General features: G+C 42.8%; 1 protein-coding gene across 4 annotated transcripts in view; it reads left to right on the top strand.

Annotated features, from left to right (window-relative positions):
• Positions 1-18,624, top strand: part of LOC124622594 (solute carrier family 2, facilitated glucose transporter member 1-like) — a 564,308-nt gene that overhangs the window by 535,626 nt on the left and 10,058 nt on the right. For all 4 annotated transcript variants that reach the window (XM_047148343.1, XM_047148345.1, XM_047148344.1 and 1 more), the window contains 2 exons: positions 17,387-17,485; positions 18,210-18,426. In XM_047148343.1, coding sequence (XP_047004299.1) covers positions 17,387-17,485; positions 18,210-18,426 — 316 coding nt within the window. The remainder of the gene's footprint in view (positions 1-17,386; positions 17,486-18,209; positions 18,427-18,624) is intronic.

Here is an 18,624-nt window from a genome sequence, read left to right as displayed (position 1 = left end):
TTAAATCTTTCACTCTTACAAGCATTATTCTTTGCTGAATGAGTTTTCTACAGCCAGAATAATCTATCGTAAGAAACCGTCACTTAACCTCTTGAAACTAAATGTCAGGTTTGATACTTTGAGTACGTATGCCATTTTACCAGGGCCTGCTGGAAAGCAATGCCTCCGAAATTTTTTCTTCGTGGCTACACATTTGCAGCTCTCTGCCGCTAAAGGTCTCCGAATTGTAGCTTGTAACGTGGCAGTGTGTTCTGCCAGCAAGGCGTTGCCAGACCACATTTGAGCGTTGCGACAGCTGCAATGATTCGGCGCCTTCGAGTTCCTTAGCCCCATCCGATTTTCATGTAATTTGATCGTAATAAAGTGGTGCAAGCAGAGGTGAGGTTGTGGTTCCGTCAACAAAGCCAAACACACTTCAGTGACGGTATCAACAAACTGGTCTCTCGTTCTGACAAATGTGTTTAAAAAACAAATATGTAGACACGAAGAATAGAGATATAGAATATAAACTGAATACGATTCTGGCACCCAGAATCTATACTAAGCTATTGAATAAGCGCTAAGTATAACACCTCACGATAATTATACATCACCGAGCGAGGTGGCGCAGTGGTTAGACACTGGACTCGCATTCGGGAGGACGACGGTTCAATCCCGCGTCCGGCCATCCTGATTTAGGTTTTCCGTGATTTCCCTAACTCGCTCCAGGCAAATGCCGGGATGGTTCCTTTCAAAGGGCACGGCCGACTTCCTTCCCCATCCTTCCCTAATCTGATGAGACCGATGACCTCGCTGTCTGGTCTCCTTCCCCCAACAAACCAACCAACCAACTAACTATACATCTTGTTACTTCCATGAGAGTCCTAATGATTCATTCTGGCCAATCTCACATTATGGAGTGCGCAGGAAGTTCTTGTGACACGAAAAGGTTTTCGTTCTCTGAGCGGGACATGCATGACCACCGTTTCATTAGGAAAGTTTCCTGGCATCATCGGTGGCTCCAGCAGGCAATATCGCATCCACACCAAACTCATCGGGAGCCATTTAATTTCTCCTGGAATGTCCCGGGAGAACACGGCACCCGACGTCCGGCGTCGCCCCATCAGTTAAACCCACAAAAATTCTCTTCTGTCACTGGTTCTTTCCCCACTGGCCTTCCGTGACTCTTCACTACACGCTTCCAGGGAAGACCACGTCTTGATCTTTATCTTGTCATAACTCCAAGCGATGTTTCTCCATTTGCACCGGAACTCGATGAGTTGTTTTGACTGCTACTGACTTCAGTTTCTTTAAGGAGACTTCTTGTATTTTGATATTCATCTAGTGTAACTTCGGATGTATTATTCACTAAAGTATCAAGCAGCTCCCACTTCTCTTCATTACGGGGTGTCAGATCATATCTCCAGTCCGCGTCTAAATTCAGTACATTGATGACATTCAAAGTATGTTCAGATGTGCCTACTAATCCTCAGCTAGGCGTCTGTGTTCTTGTCTTCTTAATTCTACATCACTGCATGGGATATGGACCATGTCCTGTCAAAAACAGTATCATCCTTTTGAAGGGGTTTCTACAAATGAAACTGAAGCAGTTAAATTTAACAGTTAATATACCATACCTCTGCTAAGCAAACTGAACAGTTAACCGTTGAGCATTTTTCAACGTGTGTAACGAACACTTTGTGATTGGTCACTGAACTGGACAATCATTGTCGTCCGTGTCGTGTATTTTTCTAATAAAACAATGTCGTTTTACCAGTTTATCAATAGTTCAATAGTTGATGTGCCACGTCATTCGATAGGTTCTATTATTTCTGATGGTGTGATGGGACAATATAAACTACACAAAAAACTAATATCTCGACTACACCTGATGATTCCGTAGTTTAATAATCGATGTCGCACAGAGGTCGCGACTTAAACTGTAATATGGGCAAGCAGCGCAAGCATAATCACGAAGGCCAAATCGAAGTCATCGAAGGAGGTGGCGCAGTTGCTGACACCCAAACCTCCAGATGCCAGACACTCAGATCGGTACCAAACGTTGCGTCCCGACAGAGTATCAAACAAAACACTAATTTAGTACGTGCTGTGTGCTGTCGTCGAGTAGAACATGCGGAAACGGTAATTATCACCAGAGCTACGGAGCACAGGAAAAGTATACCTGTGATTGACTGTATTGTACAACTCGCGTGGGTGAGAAGATGGAGCGTTCAAACACCACCAACAACAATATTTTTTTACTATTTACACATGAAATTGTTGTATGTGAGAGTATTTTCCTGACATGTAAAAGGACTTTACAAAGTTTTTGGCAATGTTCTTTTGGCAATCTGCTTTCGCTTCGTTAGTTGAACATTATGTACTTACTAATAATCTTATTATTTATTATTTTGTTTATTAATAATTATTCTCATTACTATTACTTCGGCATGTGTTATGTAATTTTTTTCTGTTCTAATTGTATATTCTGTGAAACTATAAATGTACTCTACAGGTTTACTACTTTCAAAGAAACGAAGCGAAAGCAGACTGCCAAGAGAACATTGCTGTAAACTCTAAATAGTCCTTCTACATGTCATAAATACGGTGTCCCATTTAACACTTTCACACATAATACAGTAAAAAAAATTGTCGTTACTGGAATTTGAGCGCGGGACCTTTGGCACGAAAATCTAACGCTTTACTAACTTCCCAACCGGAGCAACATAAGTTACCTACTCACCGTTAGGCTTCTGATGTTGTCCGTAGTCCCAGCATTACTTTCAATTAACGTTGACGTTCGTTATGCTGAATGACAACACATAGTACGAACTATATCGGAGTTTTGGCTGATACTCTGTCGACATACAACGTTTGGTACCGATCTGAGTGTCTGACATCTGGAGTTTTGTAAGATACTAGATTCCTATTCAGAATGATCGGATTGCAAATCCTAGTTTGTCATCTTGATTTAGGTTTACTACGATTTTCATGAGTCGATTAAGGTAAATTATTATATAGGAATATTATTACAAAGCGCAATGGCACCGTTGGCTATTCTGAGCAGTTACACGAGTGGTCTCTAAGTCGTTGGGACGTTACACCCCAGATTTTTACCATTTGAACTGGAATTTAACCGTGATCCTCGAAAGAACTGGAATTTAACCGTGATCCTCGAAAATAAATCAATTATTTTACCGCTGCGGCTCCTCGTTCCGGCACAACGCATTCTTTACTATTCTTTCTCGTCAGATTAACGTCATAATGAAAGCATTTACTTTATAAGAGATTCAAAGCAGGGTTGGAAATGTAAATGATGATAGCTACCGAGCGACAGATTGTACATGGTTCGAGCAGTGCCTTGAGTGAGGCCATGTTGGCTGTTTGTGTGGAGTTTTAGAGGATCGTTGATCAATTTTAAATGGTTTATCAACAAAATCGCTTACATTAGAGACCATGAAGCCTCGTCGACACGAAAAGGGTGGTGTATGATCACGTTACGGAGTATGTCGTTTCGTAAAGCTGCAGTCTCCGTAAAATTTAAAGCTTTGGCAGGGATGCGTGAGCCGAGTATGAGGCCAACAGATGTGTGGATTTAGGAGTAACCAGCGAAATCTGATTCCAGCAGTCAGTGACAGATTTTTCATTTGTATTACTAATTATAGACCTCCAATTCGAAGGTAGGCACCAAGTCAGAGAACTGTAGATGTCACAATGGGCCCACTATTCTCAGTCGTCTGATTTGATGAGGTCTACACTAAAGTGCTGCAGACCACATGATTGATATACTGAAATCAAACAAGAAATTAGGGCTGCAGTAATTGGACAATAATTTCCTTGGAGCCACCTCCGATTCCAGAACGGTTGTCACAAAAACAGCTGCACTGCGAGGTAACTTTTCTGTAGAAGAGGACTGCTTCTACTCAGCAAGAGCCACGGCAGACTAGCCTTAGTGTGTCTGTTAACAGAACGTGCCCCGGTCTCCACACAGCTCACTCAGAAGCTAAACACGGCGACGGGCGAACGGACGAGCGAACGCAAAACCAGACTTTTAGCCAGTGTGACACGTGCCTATGTTTCTACTAACTCAAGGGCGACCACGTTTCTGCTCTCGTTCTAACTGTATTTCCAGTTAGTTATTTGAGGTTATAAGAATGGTTTATACTCGACGAACGGAAGTATTTTGACATTTGCCGAATTTTATATTTGTTATTGTACCAACAACCGTTACGATGTAGCGAAACGGGAGTGATAATGGATCACACCTAATGAATGGTGCGGCAGTAGTGAATGGATGACCACCTGTTGGCAGCAGCGTCGTTTCTATAATGGATCATCAGATCAGCCAAAACGCTTGTCACATTACCACCAAAGACTGTACCAGAAAAACTGCTTGTGAGCCTACCATAGCTGGTGACCTTTCCCAGGCGAAGTTTCACAACAACATCAGCACGAAAATCTCGTGATATTTAATGTCGGGTTTCGACGCCAGCGTAGCGTAGCCATTGTTTCTTCAGTTACTTTCTTACTTGTTCTTACAGGGCTGATTACAATCCTTCCATAAAGGAAAAGTAATGGACTACAGCGGCCATTAAACGCAAGTTCTCTATGCGGAACTTAAACATGCAAATCCTTCAGCCTCGTAGATGGACATCGTGTGTCGAGCAATGGAGACAAGGAATGACATAATTCGCTAAACTGGCAGCATCTTGAGGAATGGTAGTATCTCTATGAAGGAAGTAGTCCACAATACACTTATGATAACCACTCGTATTATTGCTTGTCCATTTGAAACCGATGTAACCAAACTGGAAGAGCTAAGGGGACTGTACTACTTGCAAGAACAGTTGGGAGATTTTTAAAAATTGTTTCCTTTTGAGTAACACTGAATTTACGGCTTTTGGTGACTGGCTGACATGTCATGAATCCAAGATTGCCCTAGTTTTCAGAGCATCAAACTGTACGATTTTTTGACAGAAGCTTTATTCAGATTAGGTCTCTCTGACTTATGACAAAGCGATCGATGCAGTCACGGATACCTTATAAAAATCTATGTAATATTGGTTGTGCCTTTGTTCTGTGCATGCGAGCAATGTTTACCGTGACGTGTGAAGGTCATATCTCGTGTTCTGTGGAGAAATCGGATTTTCTGATGCTAATGTATTTGAGAAATTTCTCATAGAATGTGATGGGCATTGGCTTGGTGGTTTGGTACATAGATAGTTACAATGAGGGTTATCTTATGTTTGTAATCTGAATGCGGCAGACGTAGTTGAAGAGTGTTGAATATTTTCAGACGAGTGTCGACGGCCCTTAAACTTACTTCCAGACCACATAAAATGGCTGGTGGCTGGACAATGGTTCTTCATCTGTCAGTGCTTGCGTCACCATTTAGTATGTCAGTCGTAAAGATTGGATACAGCTAACAGACGATCTCAAACTGAATTACACCATTTATTTGAATGCATGGTGTCTGTCCCTTTGGAAGAACAGACACCACACAGATCCCGCAACTGTGAAACAGTATATGTAAATTGAAGGGTGATCAATGCTATCAGCTGCGTTCAGATAATTGATAAGCCTGGCTGGGCAATGAATCCACTTTCTTCAGTGCGAATGCACAGATACCTCCGACCTCCTCTGGGAATCTCTAAGTATCGAACAGGAGTATAATGGACAGTCTGTACTTAGATGGATATGGGACACAATGGGTAGGGACACAACGAATGCAGTATGTGGATATATAAGGAGAGAATGTGGGTCTCGCGGGAGGCGTGCGCGTGATAGGACCTGCAGTCGCACTATGTATCCTCAGTGGCTTAGATGAATAGAGCGTCTGCCATGTAAGCAGGAGATCCCGGCCTCGAATCCCGGTCCGGTACACATTTTTGCTCGTCGGTAATTCCGCTTAACGTTCCGTTGCTTGCAGCTGATAGCAGTGATACCTCCTCAGTTTACCTATGAATTATACCAAGAATGCTTGTGGCTGGTGGTCAATGAACAATGCCTGACATTTAATTGTTTTAGTTACAAATTTTCAAACATTTCCTCATTGGGTTTTCTCTTCTAGATGTCTTTAACGTGCCAAATAGCATAATAAAAGTGGTGTCAACTGTTGAATCTCGTATCGCCATCAATCAGTGCAGAGGGAGTATCTTCCAGCTCGCTTGAATGGGTCGACTGTGTAGACGAAGCGTGCCATGGCTTCTGAAGGAAGAGTGTTGTAGACCTCAGGCCACGATTGGTATTGTGGTTGCTACACTAATGAAAAAGAGTGTCTCCCCCAGACTGCATCGTTTATGCAGAGCATATGTCTCAGTGCTCCTCTCTGGTCTAACTTGGTGTAATGGGCCACTTAAGTCTTGACATGGAGGTGGCGTTCCGATTTACAGCAATTGCAGCAACGTTCATGAACAACCAACCCATTGCTGAATAACTTACGGGAAGGAATACCATATCTCTAATTACGCCCATAATGCATGTCGTATTCCTGCTTGTTGACTAAATACGACATGACGATCAAACACGGTTATGGTCTGGTGAACAAATACAGAATGCACACCAGAAACAGCCATTGTCTGCCACAGATATACAGGGGAGATTGCTCTGGAGGGACCGTACTCGTGTTTGAGATTGTGTTGTTGACGCCGGGAAGTCCATTTCGACAGTTGTGTGTATACTCCACAGCATGGTTCTTCAGTTGGGAGTGCAGGCGGGGGAAGCCCACGCAACGCTAGCGCGGGTACTCGGCCGGTGGGCGGTCGCGTCTACGGATCCGGGTTGTCGCGGACCACGACAAACAAATGAGTTCTGATACTATAAGCATACACAGCAGACGTCAGCGTCGCAGGCCAGCGTGCGAAGTCCGACGGGGCAGTGCGTCACGGTGTCGGACCCGTCGTACCCCACACAGAGGCCAACCAGTTCCAACCGGAAAGCTGTCGTGTCCAACTGCAGAATGAGCGATTACTTTCACGAGACGTTTGGAAGGACGCACTGTCACGTTGCACGAGTGCTGTGCCACAAGGAAGGAGGTTCAGCGTTTAACGTCCCGTCGACGATGTAAACAGGGACGAAACACAAGCTCGGAATAGAGAAAAATGGGGAAGGAAATCAGCCACACCCTTTCGAAAGAATCATCCCGGAATTTGCCGTAAACTGTTTAAGGAAATCATGGAAAAGTTAATTCTGAATATGGAAAAGTTAATTCTGAATACCCGCGAGGGGATTTGAGCCTCCGTCCTCGCGAATATTAGTGTAGTGTGTTACTACTGCGCCACCTCGTTCGGTCGCAACAGCTACAGTGGTATGCATTATGGAAAGTTTTTGTGTTCGTATCTGAGAAAGATTTTTGGAGTAATTACTCACCTAGTTAAGTATCTGACTAGGTATCCAACGATGCTCTATTGGACTTCCATTGAATCACAGCTCTTCTCATGTCTTTTAACCGTGGCTGAAGGTCCAAACGTAACAGGTGTTCTGAGTTAGTTCTCCAGTGGGTGAAAGGCAGATAGATCACTACCAACAGGATTATAATACTCAAATCAATGTTTTATAAACCGATATTCTACTTGATGAATTCCTTGCTTCATTTGCGATTGTAGCACGTAGCCAAAGATGTCGTTCTACAGCTGTTTAAAAAATTTGGAGCTCCAACATTAGAAGATGAAGGAAAGGTCTTCATTTGTTTATTTGTGGTTTATCATCAGTCTTTTCATTAGTTTGATCCTTTGCAGCCCTGAACTATTCTCTGTGTATTTACAACATTCAGGTCTCTCCTGTAAACTGTTTTTCATTTCTATTCTTTGTCTCCATCCAATTTTTTCTCTTGCTCGTTCTAATTTTTCTTCCGAATTATTTCTCGAAGCTTTCGGGTATATTCCAGTAACCATTTCCTTCTGCCACTAAGGGCTCTCCAAGTACCTCGTTCTCCATAGACTTCATTCCTCGTAGACTTACTTCGCTATAGACTGTGTAGCCAAATCAAGATAGAAGTAGCAGGAGAAAACAGTTTTACAGAGTACTGAAAGACCTAAATCGAATCAAGGCACCTAGAGTGGGCAACATTCCCCCAGAACTACTGATATTTTTAGGAGAGCCAGCCATAACAAAACTATTCCACCTGGTGCACAAGATGTATGAAATGGCGAAATACTCTCGGACTTCAACAAGAATGTAATAATTCAAATTCCAAACAAAGCAGGTGATGGCTGTATATATTAACGAACTATCAGTTTAATAAGTCACGATTGCGAAGTATTAACACGAACTATTTTCAGAAGAATGGAAAAACTGGTACAAGCCGACCTCGGGAAGGGATTCCGTAGAAATGTAGGAACAAGCGAAGTAATAATGACTTTACGACTAGTCTGAGAAGATAAGCTAAGGAAAATGAAGGTAGCAGGGATAGAATACAGAAAGTGAAAGATCATACACAAAACTTGTGCAGGAACAAGACGTCAGTTGCAACAGTCGTAGGGAATGAAAGGTTCAGAAAGGTTTGAGACAGAGTTGTACCTTATCCTCCATGTTTTTCAGTCTGTACTTTAAGCATGCAGAAAAAGAAACGAAAGAAAAATTTGGAGAAGGAATTAAATTTCAGGGGAAAGAAATAAAAACTTTGAGGTTGCGGATAACATTATAATTTTGTCATACGCAGCAAAGGACTTCGAAGAGCAGTTGAATAGAATGGATAGTGTCTTGAAAGGAGGTTGTAAGAGGAACATTAACAAACGCAAAACAAGGATAAAGGAACGTAGTAAAATTAAATCATTCAGTGCTGAGGGAATTAGATTAGAAAACGAGCCACTAAAAGTAGGAGCAAAATATCTTACGATGGCCGAAGTAGAGAGGGTACAAAATTTAGACTGACAATGGCAAGAAAAGTGTTTCTGAAGAAAAGAAATTTGTTAACATCGAATGCAGATTTAAGTGTTAGGAAGTCTTTTCTGGAGGTATTTGGCTAGAATGTAGCCTTGTAGGGAAATGAAATGTGCTCGAGGAACAGTTCAGACAAGAAGGGGATAGAAACTTTTCAAATGTAGTGCTACAGAAGAATGCAGAAGGTTGCATAGGTAGAGCATATAAACAATGAGGAATTGGGGAGAAAAGAAATTTTTTTCACAACCAGAGTATAAGAAGGGATCAGTTGATGAGACACATTTTGAGAAGTCAAGGGATCAGCACTGGAAGGAAGTGTGTGTGCGTGGAGAGGGGGAGGGGAGGAGGTGGGCGGATTATAAAGAGAGAGTAAAGACATGAGTGGAGGAAACAGGTGGAAAAGTACGAGCTTGCCGTAGTTATTCGGAGATGAAGAAGCTTGCACAGGATAGAGTAGCGTGGAGAGCTGCACAAAACCAGTCTTCGGACTGAAGACCACAACAACTGCAGCATTTAATCAGAATGGCTATAACAACCACGAGTATAAACCTTATCAAATCCACATGTCACACGGAGCCTGAAAGTGCTTCACTCTGATGAACGCTTGTTTCTATACTTTGGAGTTCGGACCGTCAGTGTATCCCATCGTGTTCTTAGCGTAAAAAGTGACAGTGTAGCCTGTTTCGGAGCCGTGACTGTGAGTATAAGCAGTTGAGTAGCGGGCACAGAATAGCAGGCTGCACGCCATGGGACGTACGGCGAACCGCTGCCGGAACGTCGCTTCGCCATTTGTACCGGGTGATTGGGAGATAGCGCTGTGCTCACAGATAGCGGCTTATCGGCGGCCCGCAACCACTGTTCGAAGCCGCCCCATACGCACCAGAGCCAGACCAGAGTCGCCCTGCGGGTGCTCTGAAAGGGCTTCGTGTAGGACGGCCGGCCTGCCTACCTGCCTAGGTCTCTCCTGTTGAGCTGGCGGCAAGCAGTGCGGGGTCTGCGCCACAGCTTCCGCTGCGGACGGAAGAGCCCCAGATACGGGAGCAACGGCTTCTTGTGGAACTGCGGGCCGGCGAATATCCTGCCGCTTACACACAAAAAGCGGCTAAAGAAAATTAGACAGAGAAAAAGCATGGCACTGACCTGCATGTTCTTCTGAAAAGCATTTACGGAGATTCCTTAAATATGCAGTTTACTTGCGAATCGAATCAGTAGTCAGTGCAGAGGTAGCCCACCTTCGTGATGTCTTTTTGGTGATTGTCTTGCTTGCTCGACGTTAAACTGGGTGCTCTAAACCACTACGGTCACAGTTATGCAGACTGTATGAGATTCTACGCTGAATACACTACTGGCCATTAAAATTGCTACACCAAGAAGAAATGCAGTTGATAGACGGGTACTCATTGGACAAATATATTATACTAGAACTGACATGTGATTACATTTTCACGCAATTTGGGTGCATAGATCCTGAGAAATCAGTACCCAAAACAAGCACCTCTGGCCGTAATGACGGCATTGATACGCCTGGGCATTGAGTCAAAAAGAGCTTGGATGGCGTGTACAGGTACAGCTGCCCATGCAGCTTCAACACGATACCACAGTTCATCAAGAGTAGTGACTGGCGTATTGTGACGAGCCAGTTGCTCGGCCACCACTGACCAGACAATTTCAATTGGTGAGAGATCTGGAGAACGTACTGGCCAGGGCAGCAGTCGAACATTTTCTGTATCCAGAAAGGCCCGTACAGGACCTGCAACATGCGGTCGTGCATTATCCTGCTGAAATGTAGGGTACAGCCACGGGTCGTAACACATCTGAAATGTAACGTCCACAGTTCAAAGTGCCGTCAATGCGAACAAGAGGTGACTGAGACGTGTAACCAATGGCACCCCATACCATCATGCCGGGTGATACGCCATTTTGGCGATGACGAATATACGCTTCCAATGTGCGTTCACCGCGATGTCGCCAAACACGGATGTGACCATCATGATGCTGTAAACATAACCTGGATTCATCCGAAAAAATGACGTTTTGCGATTCGTTCACCCAGGTTCGTCGCTGAGTACACCATCGCAGGTGCTCCTGTCTGTGATGCAGCGTCAAGGGTAACCGCAGCCATGGTCTCCGAGCTGATAGTCCATGCTGCTGTAAACGTCGTCGAACTGTTCGTGCAGGTGGTTGTTGTCTTGCAAATGTCCCCATCTGCTGACTCAGGGATCGAGGGGTGGCTGCACGATCCGTTACAGCCGTGCGGATAAAATGCCTGTCATCTCGACTGCTAGTGATACGAGGCCGTTGCGATCCAGCACGGCGTTCCGTATTACCCTCCTGAACCCACCGATTCCATATTCTGCTAACAGTCATTGGATCTCGACCAATGCGAGCAGCAATGTCGCGATACGATAAACTGCAATCGCGATAGGCTACAATCCGACCTTTATCAAAGTCGGAAACGTGATGGTACGCATTTCTCCTCCTTACACGAGGCATCACAACAACGTTTCACCAGACAACGCCGGTCAACTGCTGTTTGTCTATGAGAAATCGGTTGGAAACTTTCCTCATGTCAGCACGTTGTAGGTGTCGCCACCGGCGCCAACCTTATGTAAATGCTCTGGAAAGGTAATCATTTGCATATCACAGCATCTTCTTCCTGTCGGTTAAATTTCGCGTCTCTAACACGTCATCTTCGAGGTGTAGCAATTTTAATGGCCAGTGGTGTATTTTGACCTGAGAACCATCATTATTATTATCATCATCATCACCATCATCATTAACTGCAGCAGCAGCAGCAGCATCATCATCATCTGCACACACCAGGCTCCGGTTGTTGCACCTACTTACAGAGGTAAACTGCAAGTCTTTCCATCTGGTTTTGTGTCTCACTATTATTTCTGAATCTGCTGGTTTGTAACGATGTAGTATTTTTGAAAGTCTGTCATCCTCCACCCTATTGATGTCCTTCTTCGATTTCTTTCCTTTACAGACATTAATCCTAATTAGGATGGACACCAGTGTTCGCAAATAATGAAGGGTGTCACAACTAATACAGGCCACACCAAACATACCACAATCGAGAGGATATACAGAGCTGTGGTTTTTGCTAAACTGCTCTCTCTGTTTAAGAATATTCGGACATTTCTTAGTGGACATTAATATGGGGAGTGTCCAATCTTCGCCTTTATGATGGTTTGAAACCTGCTGACGATACTTTCAGTAAGGCGTCAGTATGTCTGTGGAGGAATGGCAGCCCATTCTTCCTCAAGAGACGCAACTAGAGAAGAGAGTGATGGTAGAGTCTGGGGCCTGGAGCGAAGGCTACGTTCTGATTCATCCAAAACGTGTTCATTTGGGTTCATATCGGGACTCTCGGCAAGAAAGTGCATTTTAGGTATGATATTGTCCGCAAATCTTGGCCTCGCAGGATGCATCGTCTGCTGATAGAAACAATCATCATTTCCGAATTGTTCCTCTATGGCATGCCATTCACAGAGCCCTCCATTTTGTTTCTCAGGCCTTCATCCACAGTGTTTTAATTTGTACCGACTCAATGAGTAGCCTGCAGGCTATCGACCAAATCTACTTTAGTCGCCCTTTGGTCTTTGCTAACCATTACCTCCTCTCTGCGCTTGGCCGTAACGCGTGCTCAGTTGTCTTTCCCTCGGTTCCAAGACATGTGGACAGTCCAGGGAATGAACTGGCTGACCGTTTGGCTGGAGAAGCAGATACTTACCCCCATTCCCTTTCATAATTCCAGCTGCGGGTATGCGGATCTCCGTCAAATCTCTGTTTGCCAAAAAGTGCAATGACATCCTATGCGCCACTGCTCGCAGTAATAAACTCCTCACAATCAAGGAGTCTGGTGCAGTTTGACACTCTTCCTTCCGTTCCTCTCGGAAGGCGTCCACTGCTTTATGCCGTCTACGCATTGGTCATATCAGGCTCACCCACTGTTTCCTTCCACGTAATGAACCATCCCAGCAATGTGGCTGTGGAATGTCTTTCACTGCTCTATCAAATTCTTCTCGCAGTATCATATCTCCTGTCTCATCTTCATATGCGACCTGTTCCATTTCTATAATATTGCCTGCAAGTTCATCTCCCTTGTATAGACCCTCTATATAATCCTTCCAATATCAGCCTTCCCTTCTTTGCTTAGGACGGGTTTTCCATCTGAGCTCTTGATGTCCATATCACTGCTTCTTTCTTTTCTCCAAAGGTTCGTTAATTTTCCAATAGCCAATATCTATATTTCCCCTTGTGTTATATGCTTCTAAATCCTCACATTTGTCCTCCAGCCATTCCTGCTTATCCGTTTTGCACTTCCTGCCAATCTCATTTTTTAGACGTTTGTAATACCTTTCACCTGCTTCATTTGCCGCATTTTTATATTTTCTCCTTTCATTAATTAATTTCAATACCGACTGTGTCACCTAAGGATTTCTACTAGGCCTTAATATAACGTTATAAATTTGATGCTTGTATAAGAAAATTCACCACAAGGTCCTCATAACTAAACTGCACCTCGTTATAATTTTTGGTGTCCTACTTCAGCTGCTCACTCTGTATATTTCAGGCAGTATGTGGTCTTCAATTGGCAATATGTGTCAGATACGTATTTGTAAATTGCTCATGTTTCACAAAAGACACATGCGTTTCGCATCGCAGTTGATGGTGCTACGTTAAAATAATCTGTACTCAATCGTCTATTGTGTGTCCACTGTAGAGTTTACCAATTTTTTTATAATTTCGTAAGTGGTTGTCGAAGAGATTCGTTGCAAGAACGTGCAAAACCTGTATTTAGTATATGCTGCAGGTTCCAGGAAGATCCACGATTGTGTTGTTGCTACAGGAGTCGTCCTAATTAAAGAAATTCGTCATCGTTGATGGAAACATCCGAGGAACTGGGTCGTTCAAGCCACGAAGAGTTGGCCAAGGTTCTCGATAAAGGATTGTTTACAGATCATAATTTGAGGAGCTGATGTTGGATCGCGAGCGAATAAACCAACTATTTCTCGAGTTATAAGCTTGACAGAGTTTGTACGCTTCCTGTGATTAAAGTTGTGTGGGTTAACGTTATATCTTCTCCTTCCTGTGGAAGCTACCTTAATAATTTTGAAATGATAGTGTGGGACTCGAGACGTCCTTCATCGCAGCAGCCTTAGTGAGGCGAAGTCACCCTACAGATGTTCGTCACGAAGTCATCCCACCAGCAGGAAGGACTCACGTAGCCAGAACAATATTTGAAAGTTTAGACAATAACTTCACACCTTCATTGCTTCAGTGAAGGGTAAAGTACGGCTCAAGTGAAAATTAGCCCTACGAGTTTTCACATTATTAGAGATGTACAGTTAATCATTGTTTTCATCGTTTCATTAAGAACTTGACTCAGTCATTCTTTCATATTCAAGAAGATGTAGTTCATCCCTCGATTAGAAGCCATTTTATGTAAGCAAAAAAGTATAAAAATCTTCCACCGTTTCAGGCTGTAAACAGATACGAACAGAATCACTCTAAAAATAGGAAATGTTAATGTACTTTTAGTGGCTAATCCCCTCGGCTATTTTATTGATAACATTTAATTCACGCGACCTATTTCGAATTTATGCAATTCCGTCTTTAGAATTGCTTGCGGCAGTCCAGCTCGACCGAAACATGAAGTGATCCAAAATGTAATCATACCGAAAATCTGTAGTGATATCTACGAATGTGGGTGCATTGAATGCCAATAAAACGACTGAACGGATTGTTCAACAGTTTATTAAAAAAACAGCGCTGAACGCCCCCAAGGTTTCATCCATGAAAGTGAAACGCGCATACACGTACATAATAAAAATTACGTGTTTCTATTAGTGCAACTCTTTATTTTTGCATGGTCCTTCAGCCTACGTGAGTTTAGGCCCGGACGTACCTCGTTGCTGTCGTTAGTTGTGAAAATGGTTACAATTAGCCAGCTGCCAATTAGCGAACTGTCTAAACCATGACACGGCGGGGTATCTCCCGATTATGTAGACCCCTACGTGATTCTCGCGCCAGTAAATATCTTAACGGCAACCGAGAACAGCGTACACCTAAACTCCTGCAGTTGTTAGCTGCAGCAGACGTGCCTAACAGAGCGGCACTAATTGGAACTGTTAAGCACTCTGAGAGGACAAGCGGTTGACCGCCTTCGGACGGCGTGTCGCCAGTCGGGCACCCAAGCACGAGCAATTTATTTCAATCCGTTCGACAGAGAGGGACGAGAAGGAAGAATAAGAGAGATAAGACTGTTCGCAGACGCTATAGCTACGGAATTTTGAGGTTACGCTCTGGGTGTGCGAAAGTCCAACAGTCCACGCGTCAACTACAGCAGGGGACAAGCACTTACCAGACTGGACACAGCTTGGCGCTGGTTCGTGTAGATACTGAGATTGATCCGAGTTGCTCTCTGCTATTAGAAACTCTGGCGTTCCAGAAAATATGAAGAAGTCATGAGGGGAACGTAGCAATTCACTGATCTCGTTTGCGATGATGAGGTTTGTGTTCGTGATTTCTCACTGGTAGTTTTTGTTGTCATTAACATACATGCGTGAAACTACTAACGCTTGAAAGAATCTTGTGATTTCCTTAAATAGCTCAAGCCAAATGCCGGAATGGTTTCTTTGAAAAGGACACGGCCGATTTTTTTTTCCGTATTCTGACCTTGTGATCCACTTCTAATGACGACATCGACGCCGTTGTCGTCGTTTACGTAATTGTCGCTGCTAAACTGATAAACAAGACTAGGTAAAAGAAAGCGCTGTGACAAAATTTTGCTACGACGTTGCTTTCAGTGCTGCATCAAAACCGCTATGCTCAGAGCGGCACCAGTCAGTAAATATTAGCGCGATCACAAATTCTTCTCTCTCTTCTCATCTGCAGGAATTCGAATATGGACGTTTGCTAATATTTTCATCAACCTAAATCTCATACTCTGTAAGACCGCAAATGACTTGGGAGATCAGTTGAACAGAATGGATAGTACTTCGAAAGAGGTTATAAGATGAAGATCAACAAAAACAAAACAACGGTAATGGAATGTAGTTGAATTAAATCAGACGATGCTGAGGGAATTAGACTGGGAAATGAGACATTAAACGTAGTTGATGAGTTTGGGCAGTAAAATAACTGATGATGGTAGAAGTAGAGAGGCAATGACTAGCAATGACAAGAAAAGTGTTTCTGAAGAAGAGCAAATTTCTTAACATAAAACGTAGATTTAATGTTTTAGGAAGTCTCCCCTGATGTCATTTGTCTGGAGTGCAACCTTGTTTCCAAGTGGAATGTCGTAGATAAAGATTTCAGACAAGAAGAGAAAGAAGCTTTTAAAATGTGACGCTACAGGACAATACTTAAGATGAGATTGGAAGATCAAAAAAATACTGAGGAGGTACTGAATCGAATCAAAAAAGAAATTTACTGTACACCTTGAGTAAAATAAGGGATTAGTTAATGGGACACATCTGGAGGCATCAAGGAATCTGCCAGTGGTCTTCCTTTTGAGCTACTTAAACTCTACTCTATAGGCAAGTGGGTTGAAAATATCAGTACTGAACATCAGCTATGACACTGGACATAATGATGATGTGACATCATATGTGCACACACTGAAATAGAATAGAACACTGATGATGTTTTATTTGTTTCTGCATTGTGTTATGGAATGTAGGTTGTGGTGACAAACTGATCTGTAGCCTGCCCTAGCACCTAGATCAGGATGGAAGGTGACAGTTTAGTTGTATGTTGGTGAAGCGAACAAACATGAAGTCATGGGAATAACATTTTCTGTTATGGGGCACGGATTAGAAATGCTGAAGACATTAAAAACAATAAGAATTTTTATAAAACATTTAACTGCATATTAGAGCTTGATGAGTGGTTTTTGCCCACCATTCTGAATACTATGTGGCTGAAAGAAGGTAGATGGGTATCAGTACATTCAAAAGTTCATTAAGGACTATTGATTGCCTCCACTGTGTCTCTTTTTCCTCGCTGTCCTTGGATTTAGCACTGTGTAGCCACCAAGATAGCTACTGTCGCATTTTGAAGATAGGAGACATAGATAAAAACTCAGAGGTGGTTCTCGTCAAGCATCTAGATGTCCTATTGGAGCTGCACAGTGTTCAAAATTCAGGGGTCAGAGTTTGACACTTAGCTGGACACTCTTTTTATTAGTTCACACCAGGTGCAAAATAATAAAGAAAATTAATAAAGGAATAGAAGACAGGGGTGTGAGCAAAATTAACCAGCTATATTTGCAAGAAATGAAGTATGTAGAATACTGAGCACTGACTGTTAATTATTCCAGTCATATTGAACTATCCCAGCCCTATACATCATGTTGAATAAATTTAGTTGAGAAACAATATTTTGCAGAGCAAAGTTATTAGGAAGCTCACAGACCAGATGATTGTTTAAAATACAAATTATTTTACTTATAATGTGAGTTAAATTTTCTTGTTTTCATGCAGTTTGAAGTGTGCTCACCAGCTGGTTTATGTTGCAGGGATTCAACGCTCGCCTCGCATTCGCCATTGCAGCGGCAGCCCTAGGCTCCTCGTTCCAGCATGGGTATAACACTGGAGTCGTCAATGCCCCACAGGAGGTGAGTACATTCAGAAATGAACCCGTTTAGATCAATGTTGCTAAGATGTGTATGAATCTATGAGGAGCACATAGAGAGAGAGAGAGAGAGAGAGAGAGAGAGAGAGAGAGAGAGATGGTGGGTGGGTTCCAGTACTATTGTGGTAATTTTATAGTAGTATTAATACAGTATTTATTGTCTTTTTCAAGAGCGCACATAAGTTACAATAAAGGAAACCTTAAAAGAGGTCATTCCGATGGTTGACCATTCTTGCCTAACTAAGTGGATAGATTGTTGCACTCACTCTACAATTCCAGATGACATTCATAAATATTATGTGATAGCCCTTACATTTTCCCATTATGAATCTAATAGGAAAGATAGACAGTAATAACCACAGAAAGTACTCCATGCCATACACTGTACAGTGACTTGTGAAGTACATACATATAGCAAAGTTATCCATCCATTTACATTAAAGTACATGCATAGATACTAATGTAAGTGAGGCAGTCACACTTACTAAAATATTCTGGATTATTATTCCATGGTCAAATGAATTTCTTCTTTGGAGAAACTCAGTGTTTCATCAACAATTATTTCTTCAAAAATTCATTCAGCCATGGCACAGCAGTTTGGAATATTTTAATATGTGTGAAATTTCTAGCACTGTGAAAGTTTACATCTCACAAGTGAGATTATGTCAATAGAAAATCTAATGTGTAATTTGTGTTGTTGAATACAGCTCATCGAGACATGGATCAATCAGACAGAAGAGGCGCGGACGGGCCAGGTGGTGACTTCGACTAAGGTCACTATGATCTGGTCCATTGCAGTCTCCATCTTCTGTGTGGGTGGCATGATTGGTGGCGCCATCACTGGCATTGTTGCAGATCGTTTTGGCCGCAAGGGTGGACTTCTGCTCAACAATGCACTTGTCGTCGTTAGTGCCCTACTGCAAGGTACTAGAGCCCTTCTGATCACCCATCCTTCTTTCCTCCGTTTTTTTAATCATTAATGTGCTACATATGCATATTTTCCCTTCCTATTCTTTATCTTCTAGCCATTTTTTCTTCTTTTCGTCATCACTTGATGCTGTTATTTTATTGTTCTGCTCTAGAAACTCTTCTCATCCAAACTTCCTTTCCTGAAAACATATG

Source organism: Schistocerca americana, chromosome 7 (assembly GCF_021461395.2).
Source record: "Schistocerca americana isolate TAMUIC-IGC-003095 chromosome 7, iqSchAmer2.1, whole genome shotgun sequence".
NCBI lineage: Eukaryota > Metazoa > Arthropoda > Insecta > Orthoptera > Acrididae > Schistocerca > Schistocerca americana.
Note: the sequence above shows the minus strand (reverse complement) of the source record. Positions and strands in the feature narration are given on the sequence as shown.